We start from the raw sequence: 22,816 nt of genomic DNA, 5'->3' as shown, positions 1-22,816 counted from the left end.
ACTCCTTCAGAAGCCTTCTTGGCTTCTGGCCTGCAGTGGGTCACTTCTCCTTAACACCCTAATTTTGGGGAACCCATATGGCACAGTGGGGCCCTCAGTTCTGGTGTTTCAGCTCCTTTGACTGGGAAGGTGGCACAGCTTATGCAGACGGACCCAAATACTCTCTCTGTCACAGTGAGCGGTCCACATGGACTGTGTAAGCCACACAAGGAAGGCCACAGCCTAGAAGCTAAGAGACTCTTTTCTGTTTGATTCTGGGACTGTCCAGGCACAGGCCTGGAGTTCTAGCAACTATCTTTCTTGCCTGGAATCTGATGAGGATGAAGGCCACATACGCACAAGGAAACTGAGCCCACAGCCAAAAGGTAAGAGGCAGAGCGCACAGGTCCAAGACCTTGGATCTCACTATGCTGCCCCGAGGTCAGCCTGAGCTCCTGCGGCTGTGTGAGCCAGCGAGGCTGTGAGGGATGTGTAGCTCTGGGTGGTTCCAACCGTTGTTTTACCTTCAAGGTCATCAGATCCAGTCCTCCTGGGAAGACATTGATGACAGGCTTGCCAGCAGAGGCGTCCTGAAGGATCTGCAGCACGCGCACACACTCTTTCGCCCGCTGGTGCACCTGCAACAGAAGCATCCCGCAACCGCACGGTGATGAGGACTTCAGCCCCTCCACGAGCCCAGCAGAATGCAATGGGAGAGGAGTCTGCCCACTGCCATTTCAGCCAACACTGCAGGCCTCTCGCAGCTCACACGGGTTCTCGGGACAGCATAGTGAGTGGACCTAAGAGTTCTTATTCTGCTTGCCTGCCCGCCAGGCCCTGAGGATGGGCAGGTGAGAGAACTTTCCACCAGAAGGTATGGAGATTGTTCTGTTCTCAGGCTGATTTGGTTCAACTCGCCCATTTACAACACGGACTGTTGCCTTTGTCTGCCTCCCCTCCTCCACTGACCTCCACCCCGCCCGCCCTCCCCTAACAATCTGACAATGGATTTCTTGGTGGGAATTTTCGTTTTGCCTCTCTTCTCCAGGCTAGGAATCCTTTACTGGGAGTTTTCAAGGTGAGCTTCGCTCTGGGATGGAGGACTGGGGAACAACACCAGAGCTGGTGAGCAGAACATCTGCAGTCACAGCTGGCAGGGTCTGGGAAAGTAAGCCAACCCTCTGAGAGCATTCCAAGGACTGACTGTGAGGCTGCCCCAGGGTCTCACGCTCCCTCCTCCTCCCCACATGAGCCAATCAGCTCCCTTGCCACTTAAGCTGGCTCAAGCTGGATTTCCCCAGCCACTGCAAGAGTCCTGTAATCCCAGATATGGTGAGCTGAGACCTACTATGCTAAGTCTTTTGATAGAGAAAGTTAGTCAAAAGTCTTGCTTGTGGTGGACTGAAGGTTCATGTTAATGACCTGGCCTCCATGGGGATGCTGTTGGAAGATGGAGTCTTTAGAGGGTGGGAACCATGGGAGGTCTTTAAGTCATTGAAGAGTTGCCCTGAAAAGGGACTGTGGGACGCACACCTACCTGGGGATTCCTAACATGGAATTCCTTCTCCCCTTCCTTGATCCGACGGAAGGGGATCCATTCCTCCTCCAGAGACTCAGTGGGCGAACTCTCCTGGGAGGTCTGCTTGCAGAAGTAGGTGGCTGCAGCTGACTGGTCCCTGAACCACGAGTGTCATTGGAGAGAAGGAAAGGAGACAGTGGTGAAGTACTTCTCCCTGTACTCAGGCCTCCCTTCCACATGGGCTCTCCACTTGACTGGTAAGTAAGGTCAGGGGCGCAAAGGAATGCAGAATAAACGTTAGGGACAGGGTTTGAGCCCAGAGTCATCTGTGTTACTTTCAGGCAGCTAATGGACATCTTTGAGCCTTGTTGTTCTACCCTCTTAAATGGGTATAATAACCGTTTGCATGGTCATTAGTAATGATACGTTGTCTGGGGACGTAGCTTAGTGACAGAGCACTTGCCTAGTGTGTGGGTCTGAAGCCCTGACGAAAGAAAGAAAGAACACATTGATAGGCAGCTAGCCTATATCTAGCTCCCCACAAGTATCCAACAGACCGCAGTTCGTCGGTTCTGCCCCCTCACCTGTGCTCTATGGCAGCAACCACAAAGCCACGGGAGGCCAGCTCCATGCAGAAGGCCGAGTATGACACCCTGGAGAGTCAAGAGGAGAGGAGGTAAAAAACACATGGCCCAGTGTCACCCACACTCCCGCTAGGTAGGTGTCGTGGGTGGCCCTCCCCAAGTACTTTCCCCAGATAGTACAGCCCTGGTCCCAGCAGGTTCCAGCAGGGCTCTGGTGTCCTCCACAGGGTGTTTGCAAGATAAGCTTCCAACTGAGGAGCCTCTCCACCCCACTGAGTCAGGGCACTCCAAGTGTGTGTGTGTGTGTTTGTGTGTGTGTGTGTGTGTGTGTGAGAGAGAGAGAGAGAGAGAGAGAGAGAGAGAGAGAGAGAGAGGAAGAGAGGAACACATGTTGTCAGGTGTCTTTTTCAATCATTTTCTGCTTTCTTCTTTTCATTGTTATTGTTGTCATTGCTTTGTCTTCTGAGAGAGGATCTCTCTGTGTAGCCCTGGCTGTCCTGGATTCAGTCTGGAGACCAGGCTGGCTTTGAACTCACAGAGATCCGTCTGTCTCTGCCTTCCAAGCACTGGGATTAAAGGCGTGCGTGACCACCACTACCTGGCCTCTCCTCGTCATTATTTTTGAGACAGAGTTTCTCACGGAACCGGGAGCACATCAATTCTGTGAGACTAGCTGGCTAGGGAGATCCGGGGACCACTCTGACTCCTCCACTGCTGATTGGGATTACAAGTGTGTGTGGCCATGGCCAGATTTTACACAGGTTTTGCAGATCAAGCTTAAGTCTGTCTTAGTCGTGTACAGCAAGCCCTTAACACACTGAGCAGACTCTCAGTGCATAACCCTGCTTGGCCTGGAACGCTGTGATTGTAGTCCAGGCTGGCCTTGAACTCACCATATGCTGAACGGTGCTCAGCATAACATTTTTTAAACAACACTGGGGCTGGCAAGATGGCTTATCTGTAAAGATGCTCGTCTCACCAGTCTAGCAACCAGAATTTGATCCCCAGAACACACATCACTGGGGGAGGGAGAGAATTTACTTCGCAAAGTTATTTTTGCCTTCCACAAATGAGTCCACACATGCCATATATGATAATACATTTTTTTTGGTTCTTTTTTTCGGAGCTGGGGACCGAACCCAGGGCCTTGCGCTTCCTAGGTAAGCGCTCTACCACTGAGCTAAATCCCCAGCCCCGATAATACATATTAAACACACACACATACCAATCAAAGTCACTCGAAGTTTTCAAGTTGTCATTTTTTTTTTAAGTTAAGTTAAAAGGGGACGTCGAGGTAGCTGGAGAGCTGGCTCAGCAGGTAAGAGCACTAGCTATTCTGGAGGCCCCAGGCTTGACTGCCAGCACCCACACAGTGGCTCACAACCACCTGTAACTGCAGTTACAGGGGCTCCAGTACCCTGTTCTGGCCTCCACAGGTATTGCATGCATATGATATACAGACTCATACATGCAAGAAAAACACCTATACACATGTAAAAAATAAACACACACACAGAGGGGGCTGTGCTTCAGTGGTAGAACACCTGCCTACAGCACGCACAAGGTGATGAGTTCGATCCCCACTGAGGCCAAAAACAAAGAAAAGGGTGGGTTTTTTTAGCCAGTTGTGGTAGGGCATAATTATAATCCCAGAACTTGGAAGCCAGAGGCAGGAATATCAGGAGTTCCAAGTTATCCTTAGTTACATCGTAAGTATAAAGCTAGCTTGGGGTATACAAAAAAGGAAGGAAGGGAGGGAGGGAGGGAAGGCAGGCCAGGCATGCCAATGCACACATGTTATCCTAGCACTTGGAACATGAAGGTGGGATCAGGAGGTCAGGGCTAGCCTTGTCTGTGCATCAAGATCTTATCTCAAAACCAATAAGAAGCACAGAGCTGAAGAGATCACTGCACTACAAAAGCACTTGCTGCAGGCTGGAGAGATGGCTCAGAGGTTAAGAGCACTGACTGTTCTTCCAGAGGTCCTGAGTTCAATTCCCAGCAACCACATGGTGGCTCACAACCATCTGTAATGGGATTTTGATGCCCTCTTCTGGTGTGTCTGAGGACAGCTATAGTGTACTCATATACATAAAATAAATAAATCTTTTTAAAAGAGAGAGAGAGACCTCCTCGGCTATAGCGTGGATAAAAGTTGGAGGGTGGGCAGCTTCTGAGTGGTGTGGCACTCTGGGATATACACTAGACATATCTAATCACGGGTGCAGAGAGAGTGCGCTGACAATCTCAAGTGATCATGTGCAGCTACTGTCATAAGCTAAATAACACCCCATGGTGTAGACAGAAAAGGTCCGGGGAGCGATCCTGCCTAGATACTGAATTATGAAGTTGAAGCCAGTTGCCCAATGTCTGGTGAAAGAGATTATCACGTTGGCCATCACCATATCCCTCCGCGTAACCAGGAGAGCCGCCGTGGCAGGGCTGTGCATCTAGTAGGCACCGATCCAACTGGAACCTCAAAAACCACACGTGGAAGCCATATCCTCGTCTGGCAGTGTTGAAATCTAGACTCAGAGAGTAGCACAGTGTCCCTAGCCCACTCGGGATGCAAGGGCCCTGGGTAGGTCAGGCCACACGTGCAGGCTAGCACATACATCCCCAGACGGCCAAAACTAGCTAACTGAAAGTCAAAGGTGAGGTAAAGCCAAAGTGTTTCCGACAGTGCTGGCGAAAGCTGCATCTGGAAACGTCTCTGCAGCCTGAGCTCTGCACACGCATGTGTACTGTGCACTGTGCACTGTGCATGCCTTTATGCCCTGCTGTGTCAAAGAGGCTACCCGAAACATCTGGACGCAGCTGTGACCTGCTGCTCGCCACAAACTGCAGTGTTTTTACTGTACAGACAAAGATCTCCGCGCCTACAAAAACACAATGGCCAACTCACAGAGAGCAAGAGGCTTCCCTTGTTTTCTTACCACATATCAAGTTAGTCTATTTTGGGATTGTATTGTGTTAGAATGTTGCATCTTTAAAGACTGGCACCTGAGGTGGCTGGAGAGACCATTCAGCCGTTAAGAGAGCACTGGCTGCTCTTACAGAAGTCTGGAGTTTGATTCCCAGCATCCACTTCAGGTGCCTCGTACCTATCTGTAACTTCAGCCAGATCTGACACCTTTGGCCTCTGGGAGCACTTACACTCGTGCGCACATGCCCACACAAAGACACTCGATCTACACACGTAATTAAAAATATAAAAAGAATAAAAATAAATCTTAAAAAAAAAACAAAACCAACTGGTGTCTGGGTTGCTAAACTTAGTTTCACACACACATATTCACACACACACACACACACACACACACACACACACACACACACACAGAGTGTTAAATGGATCTTGGCTTGAGCTTAAGACAGAATTTCCAGTTTCTGAAATGGCCCTAAACATGCGCCTGCCATTTTGTGCTACGTGTTTCTGAGAGACAGAATTCTCAGCATTGATGATTATAAGAACCAAAAACTACAATCTATTGTGAAAAGATACTCTAGGTCTTACGGTATCAAACGTTCAGCTTAGAGTCGATTCTTTATACAAAAATAGCACACCCGGCTGGTTGGCATGCAAATTCCCTTTGGTTTTAATGAGTAGTAAGATGACACGCATTCCAAATCGCTGTCCTAAAATCTAGCTCATTGCGATTTCTTACCAATGAGCATCTGACCGTATTCTTATTTTATACACTTAGACAGTGGACAGTCATGTAAAAGTGTCAGGCGAAAGCGAGTCGCAAAGTGAGAAGCCTTCCGAAGCCCTGGACTCGGGAAGGAGGGCCCAATGCTCCTGCAAGGGGCACAGTGGGAGTAAGATGGCCGGCAGATAAACTGTTATTTGGCCCTTTGAGACTATGCCAGGACATGGTCACAATGCAAGAGATATGAAAGGTGCAGGGACAAAGCTCTTACCTGAAGCCCCCTAGGCCATGGGACAAGATGATCAAAGGGTATCCAGATTCCTTTGTCTTAAAGGGGCCGTTCCAGCTAACAGGCAAGCGACAGGATCCTGGCAGAGACACAGGCTGTATGTAGACTCTCTGATTGCTCTTAGCGAATCCCAGGGGCAGCCTGAGCACAGGTAGGGGTGGGCATACGTGGTCCTCCCCTCTCCAGAATCACCAGGGGGATAAAAAGACCCAAGGGGGTAACACTGAAGAAATCTGGGGCAGATCTGTGAAAAGCCAAGGCCATGGGGGAACTCCTGCGGTAGGGCCTTGAGAGCACGGCCACTGCAGGAGAGCAGGAGCTCCTGGTGGGCAGAGTGTATAGCTAGTGGGATGGGGTTCAGTGGTAAGTGGCAGAGTTCTGACCTGTTTATATGATGCCCTGGGTTTGCTCCCCAGTACTGAAAAGGGGGATCTATAGAGTGAATAAGAATGCATGCTGAGGGCTGGAGAGATGGCTTAGCAGTTAAGAGCACTGACTGCTCTTCCAGAGGTCCTGAGTTCAATTCCCAGCAACCACAGGGTGGCTCACGACCATCTGTAATGAGATCTAATACCCTCTTCTGGTGTGTCTGAAGACAGCTACAGTGTACTCATATAAATAAAAAAATTAATAAAAAAAGAAGAGTGGGGGTTGGGGATTTAGCTCAGTGGTAGAGCGCTTGCCTAGGAAGCACAAGGCCCTGGGTTCAGTCTCCAGCTCCGAAAAAAAGAACCAAAAAAAAAAAAAAAAAAAAAAGAAAAAAAAAGAAGAGTGCATGCTGGATTTAGGGACCACAGCCAGCACCGTATCCCATCTGATGTCCCAAACACTGCACGAGAGGTTCTAGGTGTACATGTACCTGGCACCATAGCACTACAAAAGCTGGCAGGGGTAAGTGATGTGCCCAAGTCCCACTGCCAGTAAATGACAGTCTGGATTTGAATCGATGACCCAGATTCTCACGCATTCCATTCTCTCCCATCTCTCCAAACTAAGGACTCAACTATGCAAGCTAAATAATTACTGTGTCTGCCTCAGTTTCTTCTCGGGACATAACCAGGCAACTGGGGAAGCAGCCAGGGCCAGGCCAGCCTTACCGATGCCCACGTTGAACAGCAGCCCCACCCAGCGCTTGTTATACTGCAGGTAGTCAGCCAGACCCACGCAGTACTCATAGCGGGGAATCCACAGGGGCTGCTCGCACGTCTCTGATGCTTCGCAGGGGTAGAAGAGTCGGAAGAGGCTCCCCTAGAGAAGAAGAAGAAGGGAGCAACTGCTTGGGACCAAGAAGCTCAAGCATTTCGGGTCAGCAGGAGTCTGGGTACCAGCCAGGCTGGACACCAGCACAGAGAAACAGAGGCTTCCTCAGATCCAGAAACAATTTTGTTGCTAGCACATCAGAAGGTTTATGTTCCTCTGACCGTCAAGCTGCATTTCCAACTACATCCTGGAATGGCACCTACTGCGGACCTAGGCTTGGCGAGGGCTCGGGTGGAGTGGGGGATTAGATCTTTGCCCTTAGGATGAACTTGGTGGCAGCGGCAGTATGCTTGGTCAGGAGAGGAAGCAGGAGGGGGGTAACCAGGAAGTGGGTGTCTCTCACAGAACAGAGGTGAGTCTAAGCACTGGGAATGAAAACTTAAGGAACTTGCTGGGTCATGGTGGTGTGGGAGAATTTGGGGTTATGGTCATTCTTGGCTACATTTCCTGAGCTACACGTGAAACCTCGAAAATGTTTAAAAAAGGAGGAAGAGGAGGAGGAGAAGGAAGAGGAGGAGGAGGAAGAGGAAGAGGAGGAGGAAAAAAAGGAGGAGGAAGAAGAGGAGGAGGAAGAAGAGGAGGAGGAAGAAGAGGAAGAGAAGGAAGAGGAGGAGGAAGAGGAGGAGGAAGAGGAAGAGGAGGAAGAAGAGGAAACAAAGAAAAAGAAAAGCCTAGATATTAGCAGGAGATCAGAAGCCAATGGGAGGCTGGAGACAAAGACCCCACCTTCCCACCGAAGCGTAGACTCAGGACAGCAGCCTGCGGCCCACTGTGCTTCCTCCCATTCCCCCACATCAGGATGGCATGGAAAAACCTCTCCAGGATCACAGGCCCGGACTCAAGAAAGGAGAAAGGGTCTGTGAGCTGCCTCTGAAGCCAGAGACGCCTCTCCTCCTTGAGCAAGAACGCAAGTCTCTCTGTCATCTGGGGAGGTTCCAATAGTCTGAATGAGGCATTTAAAAGAAATGACAGGAAGACAGGCCTAAGGACCGATGACCAAATCCAGCTCAGCTGTAACTTAGCGCCCCAGAACTTACACACTTGGACTGGTGGTGGTGAAGTCCCCACAGTAGGGCAGAGCTTGGGACACTTACCTCAAGACTGTGACCCTCCATCACATCCGTGCAGCCAATGTGGTGGGGCCCGGAGATGGGCGGGAAGCATATAGACTGACCGGCCCCCATCTCATCACCAGCTGAACCAAAGGCGGGTGCTCAGGAACTTGCTGGCTGGAAGGCAGAGCGCAGAACAGCCTCCTGCTGGTCTCTTCCTCGCTTGTTGTTTCTCTAGGTCATGTGCCAACCCTGTGTACTTCCTGACATCCTTATCACCCCAACTGACCTTCCTGCCAGCTACTCACTGAAGCGCACGCATTATTTACGTTTGCTACTTTCCGTTTACAGGCTGATCCTTCTGTTGTCTTTCTGCAGTGGTGGGAAGGAAGCTGGGAGCCTTACATATGCTAGTGACCCACTCCATTCCCAGCCCCGAGCACTGTAGTCTTCATTTCCTTCTGGTGGGGTGAGGAGACGGTGGTGATGAGCCTCAGATCCCTCAAAACCTACAAACCACAAGGGTGTGGTTCAGTTCCAGCAAACAAGAAGTCCTGGGCTTGATTCCCAGAATTGCAGAGAACAATTCTGTGGCAATAAACACCTGTAATCCCAGCACTGAGGAGGGGGTGTCCGGAGGGTTAGGAGTTCAAGGCAAGCCTGGGATGCACGGGACCCTGTCTCAGGATCAACATATACTGACACTGCACCCACCATGTATCCATCCCATAGAAACTGCTGCAGTGACCACAGCCCAGACTTTGCCCTTTCCTGGCCAATAACGCCCACTGAGATCTAGCTCATCCTCAGCTAGGACTGTACTAAGTCCTAATAGACACTGCTTCATCTAACCCTCTCAACAGCTCTCTGAGAAGGGAGGTAGTTGGACCAATTTCCCCTGCTATGGAGGTCTAGCTCATAACCCACCCTGCTTAAAGCAACATTTAGATTTCCTATTCCTTACAGCCAAAACCACTTGCATGGGTGGGGCCCCCGGGACCCCAAGGTTTGTTTGGACATTCTGATTCTTCCTCTGGGAGGATCAGTGTGCAAGTCTGAGCACGCCTGGACAAAAAGACTTTGGAAATGGTTACTGCCAACACTCCCTGCCATCACCCCTCTCCCTGCCTCGGCACAAACGTGTGCACTACTGAAGAAGTCACTGAAAGGCTCGATGAGCTGCTCAAGATCACAGCTGTTCACACACACACACACACACACACACACACACACACACACACACACACCCTTCTGCCTGCCAATCATCTGATCCACAGGAAAACCCCCAAGAGCCCCAAAGAGTCACTCTACTTCATGTTAGGAAGCAATCATTTTCTTTCTACTATTCTTTTTCCTCTTTTGTTCTTCCAGTGCAAATTTTAAGACATCCACTATAACAAAAAGGAGGAAGGGAGGAAACAGAGGAGGGGAAGAAGGGGAGGAGGGGAGGGAGGGGAGGAAGGGGAGGAAGGGGAGGAGGAGCTAAGTTCTGTTGCAGGCTGCAGACCCGCTCAGCCAGGGTGAAGGGGGAGGAGCCTTTGCCCGTTCCCCCTCGGGGCCGAGGGCTCGCACTGGGGCCGAGGGCTCGCACTGGAGAACCTAGACTGCAGCTGCGGGACTCAAGTGGATCACAAGACGGCGAAGCAGCTGCAGCTCCCGTCATAAAAGAGAGATAAAATGCCACTGGAGTTCTGAGGAAAGAGAGTCCCCGGAGCGTGGGAGCAGAGAGCAGGGGAGGACAGGAAAGAAAAGAAAGTTAGGAAAGGGTGTGTGAGACACGGGGGCAGTTGGTGTTGACTGCAGAGGGAGAAAGGGGCGCGCGCGTGCAAGCTCCCACGCATTCCCGTGGGTGGGTGAGCGGAACCATGTGCATGCGGAGGCCAACCTCTCCTGTTGGTTCTCACGTGCTTCCCACCCTTTTGTTTGAAACAGGGTCTTCCATTAGCGTTAGCGGGGAGCTAGACCACATTGGTTTTCAGGGACTTACCGGTCAGACTCCCCTCGTCTGAGATTATAGCATGCCATCAAGTCGTCTGAGATTATAGCATGCCATCAAGTCGGGCTTTTTTTTTTTTTTTTTTTTTTGGTTCTTTTTTTTCGGAGCTGGGGACCGAACCCAGGGCCTTGCACCCAGGGCCTTGCGCTTCCTAGGTAAGCGCTCTATCACTGAGCCAAATCCCCAGCCCCAAGTCGGGCTTTTTAAAAATTAATTACATTTATTTATTTAATGCATGGAAATGCGTGTGTGACAAGTGTGCTTGTGGGTGTCAGAGGGTAACCTGAGGGAGTCTCTTCTCTCCTATCTTGAGAGTCCCAGAGATCAAACTCAGTTATGTTTAGTAGCAAGTGTCTCTATCCGCTGAACCATCTTACTGGCCTGTTGCTTTTTTTTTTTTTTTTTTTTTTGTACAGGGTCTCTTTAAGTAACCCAGGCGGCTGTCCTGGAACTTGCAATGTACACCAAGCTAACCTTGGACTCAGAGATCTACCTGCCTCTCTCTCCTGAGGTGGTTTAAAAGCCATTTGTGACCACACCCAGCTATCCTTTTTTCTTTTCTTTCTTTCTTTTTTTTTTTTTTTAACGTGAGCCCTAAGGATCTGAACCTCCGGCCATGTGTTTATAATAGCAACGAAGCTGTCCCACCATGAAAGACCCAAGCCTGAGACCCAGGCGCTTTGCTACCCTAGCTTGGGCAAGTTAACCTGATCTCTCTGAGCCTAATTCTGCCTCTGCAAACGGGGATTTGTGTCAGCCTTGTGGTTGCTATGGAGATAAATGAAACCCTGCAATTAAAGCGCCTTGCATAGTACCTGGCTTGAACAAGTATCTAGATGCATTTGGTGATCTTGAGAAAAGCAGAAACAAAGGGACGGGAAAGAAAGAGGGATAGGCAAGGGTGAGACAGGGCGGGAGATTTTGTGACCAGGATTTTGGGTCAGGCGTCAGCGAAATTATTTCAAAAGAGTCGTGCAGGTGGGATGCACAGGATCCTGGTGGTCCTGGCAGGCTTCTGAGAGGGGCCATCAGTTAAATTCTGCTTGGGAAAAAAACCAAAAACCTGAAGAAGACGACTGGCCAGACTGAGGCTAACTTGAAAACAGCCAGAGTTCCCGAGGCTCGTGCTGACTGATGCCCAAGGAGGATGAACAGGGAGGTAAAAGCCAATCTCGCTTGCAAACTACAACGGAGAGACACTCAGCCTTGTTTCTCATAAAAGCCATGAGATTTCCCGGGGGAGTTGTTCACCTGTGTTCCATGTTCACCCTGGCTCCACAGTTCACGGCAGTGCTCGCCCAGAACCTCTCTATCTATCATCCAGACCCAGTGAGACCTCCTGGTTCACTGGGACAAGTTCCTCAACCCCTACCTTCCCTCCTCTCAGGTCTAAGCATGGCCCCCCTCCCTTACCTGGACTCCTGACACAGGCTGCTCAAATGGCTCAAGGTGTAAGACCTGGGTTGGCCGCCTCAGTGACTTGCTTCTCCCAGTGAGACCATGTGAAATCTATTTCAGAGGTTTCTGAACCCACAACCCAATTGTTCTGCAATCTCTAACAGTGTATTCCTTTCATTTGCAGAGAAACCAATGCTTGCTTGCTTTTCTTTCTTTCTTTCTTTCTTTCCTCCTTCCTTCCTTCCTTCCTTCCTTCCTTCTTTCTTTCTTTCTTCCTTTCTTTAATTTTCGAGGGGCTTGGGCTAAAACCCAGGGCCTTTCACATGCAGGCAAGTGCCTTACAACTGAGCTCCACTCCCAGCTCCAAGTTAATTTTTTTCTTATTAAGTCCTAGGTGTTCCTGACCAGCAGGTTTTGAAAATCTCTTAAGAGTTCTTTCACAGAGGGAGGGCCTTTTCTTTCATTCAAGCATGCACGTACACATGCACCAAACACTGAGTGTACCCTGTGGACTTCTCACTGGGAAAACAGACATGGCTGCCCAGAAACTCAGCGGGTTAATGAAGGCAAGATGGCTCACCAGGCAAGCTTGCCTTCTAAGCCTGATGTTCTGTGTTCAATTCCAGGAAGCTACATTATGAAGAGAGGAAATCTGTCCCCAGGCCCTAAGTGGTCCTCTGACCTCTGAACATTCACCATGGACTGCAGGTACCCAGTCACTCGCAGAATAAATACATGTTTTTAAAAAGGACTTTCTTCAATGAGTGCTATTGAATGGTTCACACATGTGTGCTTTTCCTCTCCATGTGAACTCCAGCGGGTAAAGAGAGTGCTTTAACCAGCAGGACAAACTATCACGTGCTTTCCACAGTTAGCCAGAACTTACTTGTCTTCTTTTGGCTTTGGTTTTAAAAATCACCCAATTCTTCTCCTTGGCTGCTCTAAGATAGGATCTCTCTATGTAACCCCAAACAGGCCCCCAATTCAAGATCTCCTCGTCCACCCCAAAAGTGCTAGGTAAGCGCCACAGTATCCAGATCAATTACTTTTAAGTGTGCATTAGTGTTCTGTCTGCATGTGTGTCTGTGAGGGCGCCAGAGCCTCTAGACTTTGAGTTGCAGACCGTTGTGAGCCGCCATGTGGTTGCTGGGAACTGAACCTGGGTCCTCTGGAAGAGTAGCCAGTGCTCTTAACTGCTGAGCCATCTCTCTAGGCCCCCAGCTCAATTATTTTTTAATCTGTCATATTTATCAAAAAATAAGGTTCTACACTATAGAAAGAAAAGAGAAGTTTGGTGACTTTGTATTCAATCTCTGCCATATATAATATATATTATCAATAATATTTATATATAATTTATATATAAATGGCACCCAGGTGAAGGTCAGAGAACAACTTGCAGGAGTTGGTTCTTTCCTTCCGCCATATGGGTTCCTGGCATGGAACTCAGGTCACCACCATGACAACACCTTTACACACCGAACAATCCAGCTAGCCACAGCAGTAAGACCTTCAACAAATGCCTTAATCCCTAAACTGGTCATTTACAGCTACTCATGAGGTTGAAGATTATGTGTGTAAAAGACCTGGCATATTGAAGGCACTGTGACTCCCGAAGGCAGCTATTAACTAATTCCTTTAAAGAACTATAGGACAGCTCCAAGTCTGACTTTCACATATGTAAATTAGGGACATTCATAAATGAGGTTTAAAGGAGAAAACAGATACGGCCTAAGGCCTGATATATTGCAAACTATTCAGCAATCCTGTTGCTCTTTCAATAACTGAGGCCTCCTATTATTTCTGGCATAGATCCTTTGGCAAAATGAATTCTTCTCTCCCAGGCTCTTCAGGCCTGAGACACACCGACCAAAGTCCACTAAAGAGGCCCAGAAGAGCCCAAAGGGAAAGCGCAGGGCTTTCATCCTGCCCCTGGGGAGCAGCTCTGTCCCTCTGCCAGTCCCGTGGACTTCCCATCAGAGTTCAGGAGGGGCACCCCTCTTGGGATTTCCTTTCCAGAACTCTCTGGAGGTATGGGCTCTCGGGGCCTATCTGATCTTTGGACTCTGAGGAAGTGAAGAAATAACCTGGTTTTGGATGAAGACATCAAGAACTCCAGGGACAGGATTGAGCAACGAGGCGGTAAAACCAGCAAAGCCGCCCGATAGGAACGGTCTGGGGAAGCAACAAACGGCAGGGAGAACCTCTGTTGCCTGTGGAGGCCTTGCAGTTTACAAAGCACTTTCATACTCTGTAATATAAATGAGTGGGGGGGGGGGAGGAGAGGGAGGATGAAAAGAGAAAAGGAGGCGAGGAGGATGAGGAAGAAGAGGAAAAGGAGGAGGAGAAAAGGAGGAGGAAAATAGAAAAGGAGACTAGGAAGAGGAAGAAGAGGAAAAGGAGGAGGTGGTGGTGGTGGTGGTCGAGGAGGAGGAGGAGGAGGAGGAGGTTCCAGAGAGCCTATGTATATGATTCGCCCAGGTCAGGGGGCGTGAGGCAGAGCTGTTTGCTGCATTTCAAGTTCATAGAGCACTGTGAGGAAGAACTGTGTCTCTTCTTCCACCAGTATGGAAAACAGGACAGCACATAGTGGAACGCAGCGTCAAGGACACAAAACTGCCCGCTCTCAGGGACGGACGGACGTGAGGCAGAGTCAGGGCAGGAATCTCAAAATGAGGGAGTGACAATCCCCAATGACCCTGGGAGGGCATAGGTGCAGGGTGGATTCTGTCAGGATTTATCTGAATAGGAAACAGAGACGATAAAGAGCAAAGATTAGCGCGCAGATTCTGGGATTGAGAGACAAAGAGGCCCCACGCTGGAATATGAAAGGTCTTTGGAGAGCTCAGTTACGAACTGGAGCTTTAGTCAATCAAACTTACCCAGTCACGCTGATCATTCAAAGGCAACCTCAGAAGGGTCACTCCACAGAAACCCGGCACCGCCCAGGAGCCCGTGGGCCTCTGGGAATACTAGTTCTTTCACTTAACCTGCGAACTTAAACTCGTTCCCTGTCTCTAAATGTACACTACAAGTCCCGGGACACAACGCGGCGCCTTATCATTTCCAGGACTACAATTCCCAGGTTTCCTGACTACACCCTGGGGCGGCGTGAAATCAGCCAAGACCAGGTGAGATTGCGCCCCCTGGTGTCTGAGGGAGCAGTAGCCATGGTGACACGCCTCGAGCGGAGGGTTATAGTACTGGAAAGTAACCCTCCGCCTCACCGGTCCTCAGATAGTTCCCAGGCGTGCCTGGAAACACACCCTGTTTCACTTTGTTCTCAGGGAGATTGGAGATGAGAGGTTGTTTTCCGTTTCTGTAGACATTATTCCCTGTGAAAATATGAGACTGATTGTCAAGGACACATCAAGCCGCTCCCGGTGACACCTTGGAAGGTGTCCATTGTTCTCAGGAAGACTCAGCTGAGAACAGGGAGGAACCTAAGGGATCTTGGGATCCATGCACAACTCAACCTTCTCCTATTCACCTCCATTTAAGTGTCCGGTGCTGGGTTTTTGGAGACACACTGGTGAACAAGATATTGTCTCTAGGGTTAGCAGAAATCACAATCTAGCAGAATTCAGAAAACAGGGGGTGAACAACAGCAAGTGCAGAAGGCTTGAAAAGCACCCGCCCAAACTAAGGAAAGGGAGCCAGATCTCAAGATGCTTAAAGGAAAAAAAAATGCTAATATTGGGTCGGAAGGAAAAGTACAGGGAATGTGGAAATATCAGATAAGAGTGAATTCACTCTTAAACAGGAGTTGAGAGCTGGACTGGAGAGTCCTATAAATGTCAACAAAGACTGGATCCTAAAAATTTGAGCTGGATGGTGGTAGCGCATGCCTTTAAACCCTAGCACTTGGGAGTCAGAGGCAGGCAGATCTCTGTGAGTTCGAGGTCAGCCTCGTCTACAGAGTGAGTTTCAGGGCTACACAGAGAAACCCTCTTTGTAAAAAAAAAAAAACTAACAGAAGAACATGAAAAAAAGGAAGGGGAGAAAGACCGACCGGCAGACAGTAAGGTCAATCAACAGGTTGTTATCTTACACACTATGGACTTTGTGATCGGAGCTGCAACAGTATAAAATGGCTAAGAATAAAGAAGCCGCTCTCTGCTTCCCGGTTACGCTGAGTCCTTTGCTGTCGTTCACCTTGGTGTTCATGATCGATCTTGTCAACACAGGGTCTCATGCCTATATGTCGAGTGGGCTTCCCTTCTGAGCTCGATCTCCAGTTTCCCTTCCTTGATTTGTAAAAAGATTTATATTATTTTATGTGCATGGCTGTTTTGGCTGCATATATATATTAAGTGCACCACGTACGTGTCTTGTGCCAAAAGAGGCCAGAAGAGGGCGTCAGTTCCCCTGAAAGGGCAGTTTCATACCCAGTGATCCAATAGGTAGGTTCTGGGAGCTGAACGTGGAACAGTGAGTGCTCTTAATTGCTGAGCCTTCTTTCCAAAGCACCCACTGTGCCCCTACACCACGGCCTTTAAAGCCTCTATTGTAACTTCTGCCCGCCTCGAAATATAGAACAATCCCCATACCCTGAAAGGTTGCCACAGCAATTTAAAACTAGTCCCCTCCTTGATATGTTCTGTAATGCTGAATGCTGATGCGGTGGGGAGAGGAAGAGAGAGAGAGGAGAGAGGAGAGAGGAGAGAGGAGAGAGGGGGGAGAGGGGAGAGGGGAGAGGGGAGAGGGGAGAGGGGAGAGAGGGAGAGAGGAGAGAGGAGAGAGGAGAGAGGGGGGAGGGGGGAGAGGGGAGAGGGGAGGGGGGAGAGGGGAGAGGGGAGAGGGGAGAGGGGAGAGGGGAGAGGGGAGAGGGGAGAGGGGAGAGGGGAGGAGAGGGGAGAGGGGAGGAGAGGGGAGAGGGGAGAGGGGAGAGGGGAGAGGGGGGGAGAGGGGAGAGGGGAGAGGGGGGGAGAGGGGAGAGGGGAGAGGGGAGAGGGGAGAGGGGGGGAGAGGGGAGAGGGGAGAGGGGAGAGAGAGAGAGAGAGAGAGAGAGAGAGAGAGAGAGAGAGAGAGAGCTCTAGCCCAGTCTTTTTATTCTTCAGCCTGGCTCCTACCTGGCTGTTGCTAGGTAACTGTTGGGCGGAGCCAGAAGAAACGACATTCCTGGCCCCTAGAGAGGAAACCTCTGCTCCTTCTCTTGTTAGTGGGGCAAGCAATAGTTTGTCAATTTTCACAATGGTGTTTTATGCTCCTTGAATGATACTCACGTCAGTGCCATTCTAGTCCAAGGCCAGAGAAGTGCAGTTCCAGTGAACAAGCTGCATTTCCCCTTGTTGCAGGGAAGGTCAGGGGAGTTCAGTAAGAAGGTGTTGCAAAGGACTCATCGAGAAGTCTAGACTTCTGCTTCCTTATCTGGGGGACAGCTAAAAGAAACATGACTTTGCTTTGAGATGGAGGATTTCAAGAAGTGCCAGGGCCAGTTAGCTGGCTCAGTAGGTAAAGGCAATTGCCCCCAAGCCTGACCACTTGAGTTTAATCCACAGAACCTCACTGATAAGAGAAGATAATCAACACGGGTGTGTGTGTGCGCACACACACACACACACACACACACACACACACACACACACACACCTCTAAATAAAGAAAAAAATAAACTTTAAAAATTTAAAGAAGTCGGGGGCTGGAGAGACGGCTCAGCGGTTAAGAGCTCTGACTGCTCTTCCAGAGGTCCAGAGTTCAATTCCCAGCAACCACATGGTGGCTCACAACCATCTGTAATGGGATCTGAAGCCCTCTTCTGGTGTGTCTGAAGACAGTGGCAGTGCACTCATACACATGAAATAAATAACTCTTTAAAAAAATTTTCAAGAAGTGTTTGGTTTCAGACCGGCACAAGGACCTGAGGTGTGTATTTTACATATCAAAGCAGACCTGACCTCCAGGTTCCTAGCATCCCTCAGTCCCTACCTGGTCTCAACCCTGAATTTTCTCAGGGGCTGAGCTGCCCTTCCCCCCAGAGACTCTTCCTTCTATAATCCAGACATTTTGGTCTCCTTAGCCACCCCCCTCCTCCTCCTCTTTCCCCTCCCCTTTCTCTCCCTTTCTATGGCGACTCCTCTGGCCTCAGTCCTCGGGGACTGCTTCCCAATAATCCCGTGTTTAATATAATCTAATCTAGCTTTAATTGGCTCATTTCACCACTGGAGAAATAACTTATCAGTGAGTTGATGAAAAGCTATCCCAATAAGATTTGTCTGGAAGGAGGGAGGGAGGTCTGGGCTCAGCTAAAGCTATCAGAGAAAAGAAACAGGAGTCTTGGCAGCAAGAATGGAGGTGCTTGGTTCTCCTGGTTTGGACAATATTCTTGTCTTTTCCATGCCCAGGTACTTTTATCTGTGTGGTTACTTCACAGCCCCGGAGTGAGCTTGTCTGTTGTTGCTGTTTGTGGAGTTTTACGGTCAACGAGGGCGTTCCCTGAGCTCAGCCAGCGGCCTTTCTCTCTTATCTGATGGGTTGCTGTCTCACCCCGGGTTGTAGCTGGGATGTGTAGAAATGACTGGACTTTGTGTCCCGGGGTTCTGTAGAGACAATAGGTGACTGGGGACTTTGGATCATTCTCAGAACTTCGTACATGCAAACCTTTTGCTCTACCACGGCTTCCACCTGCAGGCCTGCAGCCTGTGTTTAAACAGCCTGAGTTGCAGTGGCACCGCTGTTAGTTGTACGTGATGACCACTCGCTAAGCCTCCTTTCCCGTCTCCATTGGACCCTTGTTTGGAAAAAGGAGCACAATGGGCCCAGATGGCATGGCGACCTACACTTACAATGCATTCAGGATGCCTGAAGCAGACAGATCAATACACGTTTGAGGACAGCCTGGGCTACATAGTTCCAGAGTGAGTTTCAGGCTAGCCTAATCTACACAGCAAGAAAAGCATTATAAAATATCTTCCTTGTAGTAAACTTCATACCATATGATCATGTGAGTACAAGGCGAGGTCCCTCCCCAGGGCCACAGGAAGGTGAAACTTCCCCAGTTCTTCTATGACTGTTATGAAATATAATACAGTGGTGGCAGGAGTAAGGGTGTATGTGGTGGGCCCATGCCAAGGGAAATCACAGCCATGTGATAGACCGGACTCAAGGGAAGTTTACTGAGGGGGAAGGGAGTGGGGACCTGGAAAAGGGGTAGCAACAGAGAAAAGGGTTGAGGGAGGCAGAGGACAAAAAGAGAAAGAGAAGCCGGCTGGGAACACGTGAGAACAGAGAGATAGAAAGATTGAGAAGGGGGAGAGAGAGAGGAGGGGACAGAGGAGAGGAGGAAGGGGGGGCTGGGGTGGAGAGCCACGCCACGCCCATCTTATGACACGTGACGAAGCTATTGCTTCATGGCACTGTTGGGAGGAGCCTAGAGGAATCATCTATCTGTAACCCTACAGCAACTCTGACAATGAAAGGGGACAAAGGGACAGGATGGCCTTCATGCTTTCTAAGTCACAGAGTCAACTTGTTCCCCTAAAACTCAGCAACACCGGCTCAAGCCTCTTGGCATTTCTCATGCAGAAGTCTGGAAGGACTGAGTCAAGGCGCTCTGAGTGCTGCTGCACCGTGTCCAGCCGAGTCCAGACAAACCCTTTTGACATCATTTTATTCTGTGGGTTTCTTTTCTTCCTTCCTTCCTTCCTTCCTTCCTTTCTTTCTTAAGAAGAAATAAACCTGTCTAGTTATATTAGGTGGGGTTTTGTTTTGTTTTAAGAATTATTTATTTTATGCATATGGGTACACTGTAGCTGTCTTTATGCACACCAGAAGAGGTCATTGGATCCATAACAGGTAGTTGTGAGCCACCAGGTGGATGCTGCGAATTGAACTCAGGACCTCTGGAAGAGCAGTCAGTGCTCTTAACCACTGAGCCATCTCTCCAGCCCAACATCATATTTTTTTTTCTTTTCTTTTTTTTCGGAGCTGGGGACCGAACCCATTATTTTTAATTTCTCGTTTTTTTCTGTGATGCTAAGGATTTAACCCATGTTTAAAAAAATTTAAAAATAAATTCAGTTTAGCTAGGGTCAGAAACTAGCTTTCTCTGTGTTTATATACTAATTCTTTTTTTTTTTTTCCGGAACTGAGGACCGAACCCAGGGCCTTGTGCTTACTAGGCAAGCACTCTACCACTGAGCTAAATCCCCAACCCCCTAATTATTTTATTTAAAAAATTATGTCCTGAGTTCAATTCCCAGCAACCACATGGTGGCTCACAACCATCTGTAATGAGATCTGATGCCCTCTTCTGGTGTGTCTGAAGAGAGAGACAGTGTACTCATATATAATAAATAAATAAATCTTTAAAAAAATTATTAACCTTTATTTTTATTTTATGGGTATGGGTTTTTCGCCTGCAGGTATGTCTGTATATTGTACACATGCAGTAGCAGCAGAGGGCAAAAGAGAGTGTTAGAACCCCTGGAATTACAGATGTTGGTGAACCTTCATGTGGGTGCTGCATGACCAAGTTCTCCGGAAGAGCAGCCATCTCTCCAGCCTCTGCCCAGACTCCTGACCCAGGAATGATCTTCTATAGGGGATGTGATCCTCTCTGGTGGAGCTTGCATGGGGAGGGACACACATGGAGCAGTGACGGAGGAAAGCAGCACCAGCTAGATTAGCTGACTCAAACTTGGTGGTCAATGGAGGGACAGATGCCCCAGAAGCCTGGCCCTCACATTAGAGGAGTCAGTATCTGAACTGAGTCCTGAGCCCAACCACACTGGTGAGTCACCCTGTGACCAGTGAGTCACCCTGTGACCAGTCACCCTGTGTGGTGGTTTGAATACACTTGGCCCAGGGAGTGGCACCGTTAGGAGGTGTGGCCTTGTTGGAGTAGGTGTGTCACTGTGAGGATGGGCTTTGAGACCCTCCACCTAGTTACCTGAGGAGTAGGTCTTCTCCTAGCAGCCTTCAGATGAAGATCTCTGCTCCTCTCAGCTCCTCCTCCGGCACCATGCCTGCAGAGATGCTGCCATGTTCCCGCCTTGATGCTAATGGACTGAACCTCTGAACCTGTGAGCCAGCACCAATTAAATGTTGTCCTTGTGAGAGTTGCCTTGGTCATGGTGTCTGTTCCCAGCAGTAAACCCTAACTAAGGCACATGTGCTGTCAAGTCATTTAATCCTCCAGTGGAACATACCTTTTTATTTCCAGAACAGAAAACAGCCTTCCTATTTTTCAAACAAGGGAACACAGGGGTGAAAAGGTCCCAACAGACGCTGTCAACTGCCCACTATATATCCTTCATTCCCCCACCACCACCCCGCACCCCCACCTCCCTGAGTCATCTCGTGGGGAGGTTACCCCAGCTCCTGAGAGCTCCTTCACTCAAGATCTGACTTCTATCCAGTTGCTTCCTTGCCTGCGGTAAGGCCAACCATCGTGGTAGCAAGTTCAGAATGGTGCAAAGTGGCTCATCTCATAGTGGAGCGAAGGCAGAGACAGCAGGAAGGGGCTGCGGATGAGACATCTACTGTAAGTTAGATGCTCCCCAACCTGCCTTTCAGCAATTCATTTGCAGCTGCTTAGGTGAAATACATAAAAGACCCTGGGCACCCCAATCTCTCTCCCCATCCCCATCTCCTCCTCCTCCTCCTTCCCCTCCATCCCGCTCCCTCTCTCCTTCCCTCCCTCTCTCCTTCCCTCCCTCTCTCCTTCCCTCCCTCTCTCCTTCCCTCCCTCCCTCCCCCTCCCTCCCTCTCTTGCTTTCCATTCCTCTCTCCCATTCTCTCATTCCTTTGTCTTGTTCATTCTGTCTGTTCTCTCTCTCTCTCTCTCTCTCTCTCTCTCTCTCTCTCTCTCTCTCTTTCTCTCTCTCTCCTGTCCTTCCCTCTCTCCCCCTCTTTCAGACAGCCTTTAAATCTCCCCCTTCCTCCAATAAACCCCTTGCCCTCGATCTGTTTCATGGTGTGACTTTGTGGTGTTCCTTGGCTCTAACCAGAACAAGGTTCCTTTTCACTGCTTTATCCTAACCACACCCCCTAGGGCAAACGCCCAGTAACCTACTTGTTCCAACCAATGCCCCTGCCCCCACCCCTGCTCCTAATAGTCCATGAGCCCTGTACTCACTGGTAAAGTCAGCACTTTGATGAGCAGAAGTCCCTTCTTGATGGTGCCTTTAGCTGGAGATGTGGCTCAGCTTGTAGAGTGCTTGCCTAGCGTGCACAAAGCCCTGGGTTCCATTCCCAGCATCAGTATAAAGTTGGGTGTGGACGTATTGCCTATAGTCCCAGGTATAGACAAAGGATCGGACATTCAAAGTCGTTCTTGGCTGCATAATGAATTTGAGGCTAGCCTGGGATATATATATATATATATATATATATATATATATATATATATATATATATATATATATCCCTATCTTTGGGATAGAGAGATGGCTCAGTGGTTAAGAGCACTGACTGCTCTTCCAGAGGTCTTGAGTTCAAGTCTCTGCAACCACATGGTGGCTCACAACCATCTGTGATGGAATCTGATGCCCTCTTCTGGTGTGTCTGAAGACAGCAACAGTGTACTCACATACATAAAATAAATAAATTTTTTAAAAAAGCCCTATCTTTTAAAAACCAATGTGCCACCTGCTGGGGACTAAGTCTTTTTTTGACATAAGCCCAGTTTAGGCATATACAGTGGTTTGAATAGGTATGGCCCCCAGAGACTCACATATTTGAATGCTTGGCTCTTAGGGAATGGCACTATTGGGAGGTGTGGCCTTGTTGGAGTGGTTGTGGCCTCTTGAAGGATTCAGTCACTGTGGAGAAGGAGCGTTGAGGTCTCCTATACTCAAGCTATGCCCAGGGTGGCACACAGTCTCCAGTTGCCTTCGGATCTAGGCGTAGAACTCTCTGCTCCTCCAGTACCATCTCCCCCTGCAAATCTTCATGGCTTCCCGCCATGATGATAATGGACTGAACCCCTGAAACTGTACTTTTTTTTTTTTTGGTTCTTTTTTTCCGGAGCTGGGGACCGAACCCAGGGCCTTGCGCTTCTTAGGCAAGCGCTCTACCACTGAGCTAAATCCCCAACCCGAACCTCTGAAACTGCAAGCCAGCGACAATTAAACTCTTTTATGAG

At 49.3% G+C, this 22,816-nt stretch overlaps 1 protein-coding gene and 1 long non-coding RNA gene across 9 annotated transcripts in view; both read right to left on the bottom strand.

Annotated features, from left to right (window-relative positions):
* The window catches only part of Pafah2 (platelet-activating factor acetylhydrolase 2), a 29,146-nt gene extending 14,220 nt beyond the window's left edge, over positions 1-14,926 (bottom strand). Inside the window, exons 1-8 of one of the 5 annotated variants that reach the window (XM_039110041.2) lie at positions 14,613-14,922; positions 8,626-8,845; positions 8,379-8,513; positions 7,122-7,272; positions 6,007-6,103; positions 2,083-2,151; positions 1,517-1,655; positions 504-617 (exon numbers count right to left, since the gene is read on the bottom strand). In XM_039110041.2, the coding sequence (XP_038965969.1) occupies positions 504-617; positions 1,517-1,655; positions 2,083-2,151; positions 6,007-6,103; positions 7,122-7,272; positions 8,379-8,468 (660 nt within the window). In that variant the 5' untranslated portion in view covers positions 8,469-8,513; positions 8,626-8,845; positions 14,613-14,922. Of the gene's footprint in view, positions 1-503; positions 618-1,516; positions 1,656-2,082; positions 2,152-6,006; positions 6,104-7,121; positions 7,273-8,378; positions 8,846-14,612 lie in introns of those variants that run through there. The other 4 variants (XR_001837842.3, XM_017593404.3, XM_006239127.5 and 1 more) reach the window with 4 other exon arrangements.
* A 5,109-nt stretch (positions 14,927-20,035) lies between these two features.
* Positions 20,036-22,816, bottom strand: part of LOC120103006 (uncharacterized) — a 26,675-nt gene continuing 23,894 nt past the window's right edge. For 2 of the 4 annotated variants that reach the window (XR_005505041.2, XR_010066661.1), the window contains 3 exons: positions 21,809-21,960; positions 20,621-21,194; positions 20,036-20,296 (listed from right to left, as the gene is read on the bottom strand). This is a non-coding gene — a long non-coding RNA (uncharacterized LOC120103006). Of the gene's footprint in view, positions 20,297-20,620; positions 21,195-21,808; positions 21,961-22,816 lie in introns of those variants that run through there. The other 2 variants (XR_005505042.2, XR_005505043.2) reach the window with 1 other exon arrangement.

The sequence above is a fragment of the Rattus norvegicus genome, chromosome 5 (genome assembly GCF_036323735.1).
Source record: "Rattus norvegicus strain BN/NHsdMcwi chromosome 5, GRCr8, whole genome shotgun sequence".
NCBI classification, from domain to species: Eukaryota; Metazoa; Chordata; class Mammalia; order Rodentia; family Muridae; genus Rattus; species Rattus norvegicus.
The sequence above is the reverse complement of the archived record's forward strand: the minus strand, read 5'-3'. Positions and strand labels throughout refer to the sequence as shown.